Source organism: Octodon degus, unplaced genomic scaffold (assembly GCF_000260255.1).
Source record: "Octodon degus isolate 3935 unplaced genomic scaffold, OctDeg1.0 scaffold00043, whole genome shotgun sequence".
In the NCBI taxonomy this organism is placed as follows: domain Eukaryota; kingdom Metazoa; phylum Chordata; class Mammalia; order Rodentia; family Octodontidae; genus Octodon; species Octodon degus.
The window spans coordinates 4,629,006-4,637,903 of record NW_004524619.1 but is presented as its reverse complement, the minus strand read 5'-3'; the positions used below and the strand labels follow the sequence as shown (position 1 = coordinate 4,637,903).

General features: G+C 41.3%; 2 protein-coding genes and 1 pseudogene across 2 annotated transcripts; 2 read left to right on the top strand and 1 right to left on the bottom strand.

The window, feature by feature from the left end:
* Nucleotides 1-202: 202 nt before the first annotated feature.
* Nucleotides 203-491, top strand: LOC101565752 (40S ribosomal protein S29). The gene has a single exon (XM_004631606.3). The coding sequence runs from the start codon at nt 227-229 to the stop codon at nt 395-397; it is 171 nt and encodes a 56-aa protein (XP_004631663.1). The 5' UTR covers nt 203-226; the 3' UTR covers nt 398-491.
* Nucleotides 492-708: 217 nt separating this feature from the next.
* LOC101565879 (eukaryotic translation initiation factor 3 subunit J-like) lies at nt 709-1,598 on the top strand. The gene is made up of 2 exons (XM_012514816.2): nt 709-718; nt 808-1,598. Exons 1-2 carry the CDS (start codon nt 709-711, stop codon nt 1,596-1,598), a joined length of 801 nt encoding a protein of 266 aa, XP_012370270.2.
* Nucleotides 1,599-2,081: 483 nt separating this feature from the next.
* Nucleotides 2,082-8,898, bottom strand: LOC101565478 (annotated as a pseudogene).

Below are 8,898 nucleotides of genomic sequence, written 5' to 3'. Positions count from 1 at the left end.
CAAGGGTTAATTTTGTTTATAATGACAATAAATTACTTTGTCATCTTCTTTGGTTCAAAATCCAGCTTTAAACCTGAGGAAGGCTTTCAAGTCATGGTCATTAAATGGTGATTTTTTTTTTATTATTCTAAAATAAAGATAACATTTATTATCACAATTTGCATGAAAACACAGCTTTACAAAAATGATTTTTACCTTTTTGCCTCCTTGTACCTCTGGAAGCAACATGGGTCACCAGCAACTCTACTGGAGCCACCCGAGGAAATTCGGCCAGGGCTCCCGCTCTTGCCGCGTCTGTTCGAACCGACACGGTCTGATCCGGAAATACGGGCTGAACATGTGCCGCCAGTGTTTCCGTCAGTACGCGAAGGACATCGGCTTCATCAAGTTGGACTAAGTGATCTTCCTTCGATGGATTATCCAGGCCATACAGATGCTCAATGAAAGAGACCATGCAAACTCTTTGTACATAAAATAAAAATTTTAAAAGAAAAAACAAACAAACAAACAAAAATGATTTTTAATAGAAAAATACTTGTTTTACATCATGATATTTTTGGGAAACAACCCACTATTGCTGTATCTCCAGCTAAAGCTTCAAAGAAACTAATTTTCATCATCAAAATACTCACTATTTACCACCACCTATTTTTGAAAAAAAGTTTAGTGTGTTCGGAACAGACCAAAGCATTTGCTCCTTTAGCTTACATGCCTGGCGGTCACTTGTGTGTAACACACCGTGACAGTCACAGGACAGTGGTGCTGCAGCGACCCTGTCAATCACTTAGTGTACAATTCTTTGTACAGAGGGGGAAGCTAAGGTCAGGGGTTGGGAGGATCTTCACACGAGCCCCCACTCCAAGGTTCTTCCTGAGCTCAGTGACTCACCTCCGCCGCTCCAACTCTTCCTCAGCTTTTCTCTCACACACGCTCACTCCCGGCTCGAGATGGCGGCGGCGGCGGCGGCGGGGGACTCCGACTCCTGGGACGCAGACACCGTGGAAGACCCGGTGCGGAAGGTGGGTGGCAGCGGCACCGCCGGCGGGGACCGCTGGGAAGGCGAGGACGAGGACGAGGACGTTAAGGATAACTGGGATGATGAAGATGAGGAGAAAAAAGAGGAAGCAGAAGTAAAACCAGAGGTAAAAATTTCAGAAAAGAAAAAAATAGCAGAGAAGATAAAAGAGAAAGAACGGCAACAGAAGAAAAGGCAAGAAGAAATTAAAAAGAGGTTAGAGGAACCTGAAGAACCTAAAGCGCTAACACCAGAAGAACAATTAGCAGATAAACTGCGGCTAAAGAAATTACAGGAAGAGTCAGACCTTGAATTAGCAAAAGAAACTTTTGGTGTCAATAATACAGTTTATGGAATAGATGCTATGAATCCGTCTTCAAGAGATGATTTCACAGAGTTTGGAAAGTTACTAAAAGATAAAATTACACAGTATGAAAAGTCACTATATTATGCCAGTTTTTTGGAAGCCTTAGTTCGAGATGTGTGTATTTCATTGGAAATTGATGACTTGAAAAAGATTACCAATTCAAGGTTCTTCCTACAATTCATGAAGTTATCACAAAGGCTTACAAAGAAAATCTAGTATCTTCACTGCCATCTATTCCTCTGTGCTGACAGCAGTTCTGGTTTATTCAGATTAAGGAAGAAATATTAAATGCTTCTGAAATGGTATGAAAACTCACTGTCAAGGGCACTTGAGTCACAAGCTGGCTCTGTTTCCCAGTTTTTTTTCCCAAATGACTCAAGGAGGTGGCAGAAAACGTCAAGCCTTCCCCGACTTGTTTTCTTGGATAAACTGATGAGGAACAACAGAGTGCTGCTGTCATTGTGTGAGCCAGTTTTAAGGAAACTCATGTAAGAGCTGATGGGTTTTTTTTTTTTTTTTTTTTTTTTTGACAGACTCCATGACAGTTCAAAAGGTGAAAGGAGTGATGTCATGTCTCCTCAAAGTTCCTATGTTATAATTTCTACTGTCCTATGAAAGTCTCAAAGAAAGTAGTCCCCCAAATAGAGTCAGGCTTAGTCTCCCCCAGTACGACATGCTCGTGACCTAAATGGTGATCTTTTAACCAGTAGCAGTTTGGTTACCAATTATTCAGAGGCTCTGTGTGAATGTCGCCTCCTTGCGTGTTAGTATTTGCACCCCACTTGGCCATCTTCACTGACAGAGAAGAATGTGCAGATGTGGGCTGTATTTTGGACAACCTGTATTTCTCTGGTCTGTGCAGGTTGGGTGAGGGGATTGCTTCACATAAGGCTATGCATTTTAAGTTAGGGCTGTGCAGGAAGTGGGATCGGGATCGCTGTCCTTGTTACTGTGACTATGATCCACTGCTGCTGTGAAGCAGGCCATCTTTGCCTGACACCTTCTGCTTCTTGCTCATCCCATAACCAAATGAAAAGCTTGATATCCTACTAAGACAGATCCTACTGCCATATAGCACACCACGGAGCTGCAGACATTGTGGGAGGCGACACCAGACCATTCCTCAGGAAGGAGTGCCAGTTCTCAATGTGTGTGCCACAAAATGCCAAGGAGCATCTAGAGTCTTTTTTTTTTTTTTTTTAAGCAGCCATGAAATTGGACTCTGGCTGGTGGGCTGCTAACAAGAACGAATTGGTACGGAGTGTGCATAAACCTCAATGGCTTGTACTTACTACTTGAAATAACCCATTGCAGTAGGGAATGTGCAATGGGGTCCTGTTTATCCATCTGCCTCTCAAGGTTACTTGTGTAGGATCTGCTTAATTGATAGCTTGTGGGGCTTCAAGTTGACAAGACTTCCAGATATGGGGCTTGTGTCATTTCTTTTAAGGAAGTTAGGCTACCCAGTGCTTTCACTACACGATCATAGTTTTTCTTCCTGGGGTTAAAGGCCAACATGTGAGGATCATGAGTACCACAGAAGGATGGCTTAAAAATGACAACTTTTCTAGGAGACTCCAATGTGGATTTCCATGTGGGCATGAGTAGATCCACTACTTGAGCTCCAGGTGCTCTTTCATCAGCAGCTGTTACTCCCAGGGTTTGAAAAGCAAATGCACAGAGCTCACAGTTCACACATGGTAGGCCTAACATGGGGCCATTTCAAAAAGTCACAAACTACCCTGCTGGTACTAACACAGGTATCTGCTATTCGCAAACTCAGTTGTTTGCACTAGGAAGTCACAGTCTTGTATTGGGATGCATTTTGCACAATTATGAGCAGGCTGGGAAGATGAAGATAAAGATGGTGTTAAGATACCACTAAGCCCTGGGGTAAGAGAAAGCCTTACAAGCTTTCTCAAGCAGGTTCCTCGAATAGCTTGGTTTTGGATGCCTTTGGGCACTGGAATAAGACTGCTGAGCAGTTTGTCATTCTTCAGTCTGTGCAGCTCTGCCACTCTAAGGTTACTTGCATAGGATCTGCTTAATTGATAGATTGTGGGGCTTCAGGTTGACAATGGGCTCCATCACCGGTCTCCAGAGCAGAATGATGTCCATAGTTTGTGACTTCAGAGTGAAGTTGCTTAACAGCAGGAGGGCAGGGATGGTTCAAGAGTTGGTACGATGTAACTGCTGCCATTGCCTGCTCCATTCTGGGATTACTGGGCAGGCAGTGACCAAAGGGCCTGTGTGACCTGGCAGAGCACACATTGTGGGCCTTGACAGCCAGAACAGTTCTGATGCAGCAGCTTATGCATTTTGGAGATGTCACCTTTCTCAGATTTGTTTGGATTTGTTTTTTCACAATCAGGGGGATTATAACTTGATGATCTGTGCAAGGTAGACAATAAATGCAAGGAGGTTTCACTTGCTTTTCTTATTTTTTAAAGAGAATACAAAATAGTAAAAGAAAAAGAAGTATTAGAAATGATACAGGATTTCACTAAACAAAATTGGACAATGGTTATTGTGTGATATAATATTATCTTCAAATTAATTGTTTAGATTACTGGGTATAAACATGCAAAATTGGGGAAAGAACCATTTCAGCAATAACTGCTCCTTTCGATAGACCAGCAAAAATCAGCAGTACAATTATCAAATATATCCTTTATATCCACATAAATATATCTTTTCCCCTTTTTTTTGTCCTTTTCCTCATCCCAGTTTTTCCTTTCCATTGAACAGGTCCTGTCCCTTTCACACTGTTGTTCCTTTCAGATTTTATTTATTTTTTCAGGTTCTTTCACTTGAAACAATATAGTGTTTGCACTTACCAATACAGTCTCTAGTTGTATCTATTCACTTATAAAAGCCTTGAGTTTATCTTTTTCTAAAAAATACTGATTTTTTTTAATGTATTTAGTACAGGGTCTACAGGGTCTCATTATGTAGATCCAGCTTGTAGTGATCCTGTTTGCAGCCTCCTAAGCACAGGGATTGCAGGTGTGCACCACCACGCCCAGTCTCAGTCCCTGTCTCAGCGTGTCCCGGGATGGGGCTGGCATGGCACGCCAGGGATCTAACCCCAGTCTCTGAAGCAGGCGCTTTAATCAGCTATCTGGCTGGCCATTATTTACCTCTTTGGTACAGGGTCTGAACAGGCCGCTTGGACTTGTAGTGATCCTCCTTCTCAGCCTTCCCAGCACTGGGATTACAAGAGTACCACCACACCTGGTTTCAGTGTTCTGCAGGCACACATGGGGTTCTGGGGCTGGCAGGGCAAGTGGCATCAGGGATTGAATGCCAGTCCTTGCACTTGTCAGATGCTTAGACACCAAGCTATTTCTCCAGCCTGAGTTTATCTTTTTTATAGCTGAATAATACTCCACTGTGTAAAAATACATCTTCTTTACTCATTCTTCGGTTGATTGGCATTTGGGTTGTTTCCAAGATGTAGCTATGACAAATTGCACTGCTATAAACATGGGTGCACATATATCGCTGTGGTATGATTCTTTCAGTTCATTTGGAAAAAATATCTAGGAGAGGAACAGCTGGGTTGAATGAGACTTTTTTTTTTTTTTTGAGGTTATGAGCAGAATATATTTATTGAGAGAAAGAGAGCTCCTGTCCAAAAGAGGGACAGGAGGGGGGCCCAAGCGGGTAGTTCCCCAGGAAGCTGTCTCTTCCAGGGACTTTTATAGTGTAAAACCATGTGAGGCTAAGGTAAAGAGAATGGTAACTCACTTAGGTGGGCAGGAGGTGGGACAAAACTATGGTACAGGGTCTTTTTCTGTTGGTTGGAATGCGGGATAGGGTCTCTTTCTGTTGGGGGTTGGGCTAATGAAATTTGTTACCTAAGCAAGTCCCAATTCAGAATTTATGAAAGAAAAGCAAACTCATACTTCCGTCCAATGATCTCGGTGGGAAACTCCTAAATGATACAAGGAGAAAAACTGATCTCAGGTGGGTGACCTCTAAACCATACAGGGAACCTCCAAATGACATCGAGAAAAACAGTCTCCCGACCTGACCTGCTCGAGTTCATGTTCTCTAAAGCCGAAGAATGAATTTTAGGAACAAAGGGAGGTTATGAGCAGAATATATTTATTGAGAGAAAGAAAGTTCTTCTCCAAGAGAGGGACAGGAAGGGGGCCCGAGCAGGTAGTTCCCCTGAATGAGACTTCTAATCTTAGCTTTCTGAGGACTCTCCATACTGATTTTGACAGCAGTTGTACCAGGTCTGCCATTCCTACCAACAGTGGAGAAGGGTTCTTTTTACCCCACAACCCCTCCAGCATTTATTGGTTGACTTCTTGATGACAGCCTGTCTCAGTTACTCTTCTCTCATTTCTGGGAGAAATATCCAGAATTAAGGAAGGAAAGGTTTATTTGGCTCAGTTTGTGGAGATTTCAGTCCAGTCAGCTGGCAGAGGGCAGCAGTTCATGGTGGCAGAAAACAGCAAAACAGCAAGAGCAAAAGGACAAGAGCAGCAGCAACATTGGCTACAGAAAGCAAGTCTCTCTCCTCCTTGTCTTGCCTTCAGACTATCTGCCCCAGGTTGGGTGTAACACTCACAACCATAATCCTAGCAGTGGGGGGTCAGGGAGATGGCTCAGTGGAATAAGCGCTTCCCTGGCAAGCGGCAAGGGCCTGAGTTCAATCCCTGGTTCCACAAAAAAAAAAAAAAAAAAAGATGAATCATAATCCTAGCAGTACTCAGACTCATAATCCCAGCCTTGGGTCATGAATTAATCACAAACTCTAGAACTGTGCCCCAGTGACTGCATGAGCCTTTGGGAAGGACAACTACACACAAACCAGAATACAACCATTTTTTTCTGGGGTAAGATGGAATCTCAGTGGTTTTAATTTGCATCTCTTTAATGACCAATGATGTTGAACATTTTTTTCATATATTTATTTTTCATTTGGATTTTTTCATCTGAGAAGTGCATATTCATCTCAGACGCCTATTTTTGGATTGTATTTTCAATGGGGATGGGCTTGATTTTTTAAATTCTTTATATATTCTAGATAGAAGTCCTTTGTTTGAGGGACTCAGCTATAATTTTCTCAAAATTTGTGGGTTTTCTTTTCATTCTGTGGGAGATTTCTTTTGATATGCAGAAACTTTTCAAAAAGATGAGATCCCGAGCCAGGAAGATAGCTCAGTAGAAAAAGATGAGATCTCAACTGTTGATTCTTTGAAGTATTTCCCATGCAGTTTGGTTTTTGTTCATGAACTACCCGTCTTCAAAATTTCTGTCTTTTTCCTCTGGAAGATTTAGTGTTTCAATTATTTATTTGCGGTACTGGGAACTGAACTCAGGATGCTGTGCTTGCCAGGCAAGCACTTATTCTACTGAGCTATCTCCCCAACCCAGTGTTTCAGTTTTCAAATTAATATTTAAATATTGGATTCATTTTGAATATAGTTTTGTGCGTGGTGGTAGAGATGAGTCTAATTTTAGCCTTTGGCATATGGAAAGCCAGTTTTTCCAGCACCATTTAGTAAGACTATCCTTCTTCCAGTGAACATATTTAGCTCCTCTGTCGAAGATAAGGTGGCTCAATGTGTTGGTAGTTGTGTCTGCCCCTTCTAATCTGTTCCACTGATCCTCAGATCTGGTTTTGTTTTTTGCTAGTACCATGCTAATTTTATCAAAGTAGATTTGTAGTATAATTTCAAATCAGGGATTGTGATGGCTCTTACCTTTGTTGCCCAGTATTGCCTTTGCTATTCTAGGTCTCTTCTGGTTCCGGATGAATTTTAAGAATGAATTTTAAGAATTTTAAGATCTGTGAGGTATACTAATGGTATTTTAACCAGGTTTGCATTGAATCTGCAAAACAATTTTGAGAGTATGGCCATTTTCACAATGTTGATTCTTCCTATCTAGGAGCAAGGCATATCTTTCCATTTTCTAAAATCCTCTTTGATCTCTTTTTTCAGAGTACTATAATTTTCACTGTATAAATCTTTTACTTCCCTGTTAATGTTCAATTATTTGTCCAATCTTGCAAAATTTTATGTTAATCCGAGCAACAGATTTGAAGATCAAAAAAATATGTAACATAACCATTGTTAATGTTGTTTGAAAATATGTACCATATATATTGTTGTATGTTACTGTTTGTTTTTGCTTTTTTTAGTTTTACTCTTTAAAATAAAATAAAATTAAATTTAAAAAATCTTTTAATTCTTTTATGAGATTGATGCCTTAAGTATTTTATTTTTTTGGATGTTACTGTGGAAGGTGTGGTTTCCCTAATTTCTCTCTTGATGCATTGTGTATAGAAATGCTATCAATTTTTGAGTGTTGATTTTGTATCCTGCTATGCTACTGAATTTGGTTGTTTAAACCTGAAACTCTCTTGGAGTTTTTGGAGTTTGCTGTGCTGTGGACCTCTGCATCCCAATGTTGATATTCTTCTGAATTTGCTCTTGCCTCCAACACATCCCCATGAAATAAATCCAGGACCTATGGTGGAGTCCTCTGTGGCTGTAGAAAAGGAATCCGGGAGTGCTCAGCCCCAGCAGGGGAGAGCCAGAGCAGGAGGGATCAACAAACACCCTGCAGAGTTGCTGACACAAGTGCGTATCATGACACCTACAAATAATAATTTCACTTCTTCCTTTCCAATCATTCCTTTTTCTCTCTCTTGTCTAACTGTTCTAGCTAATATATTTCAAGAACTATATTGTCTAGGAGTGGTGACAGGGGACAGCTTTGTCTTGTTCCTGATTTTAAAGTGAAGGCTTTCAGTATTTGTCCATTCACTTGCTTTTCCAACAGCTTCTTTTTGGGCAGCACATTGGACTTTTCTTGGCTCCTTCCATTATTATGTAACAAATGTCTGCATGACTTTTTTGACCTGATGTCCCATCCAAATCACTTTTTTTTTTTTTTTGCAGAAATCTCAAAGACATCAACAGTGGGCACTGGGCAATTTAAGTGTTGTGAGTGAACAGGGGTGTCAGACTATTATAGGTTCTGTTCAAATTACTTCCCAAGCCACAACAATCTCATTGAGAGATGCAGATCAATATCTACATCATCAATGACTCCATATTCCCTGGGAGAAACTGCATTTGGCCTGTAAATCTCACTGGATAAGACGGCCTCCAGTTGAGGATGCCAGTACAGCTCCCCATTGTGGTTGACCTGTTGTTCAGAATGGAATTCTTCCAAGTCATTATGCCCTTCAGAATCTTCTCCCATGGTACTATTTTGCCTCAACTCCTCCCCATTTTCCTTTTGCAATTTGGGTTTTATGGTCAAGCGACAGTTAGTGTCACTTGTTTTTCTGAACTTGACATATGCATTGTCTGATGATCTTCACATACATGTACAGAGCAGGATATACTCTGGGCCTGTGGAAATAGGTGAAAGTAAAGATGGAGTCTGAGTATCTGAACTCTGCAAGTAGGCAGTCCTCTTAGGCTCTGGACCTCCACATCCCAGTGTTGATATCCTGAATTTGCTCTTGCCTCCAACACATCCCCAT

Bases quoted from the DNA above. Each gene is read 5' to 3' on its own strand.
- LOC101565752 (XM_004631606.3), top strand. From the start codon at position 227: ATGGGTCACCAGCAACTCTACTGGAGCCACCCGAGGAAATTCGGCCAG.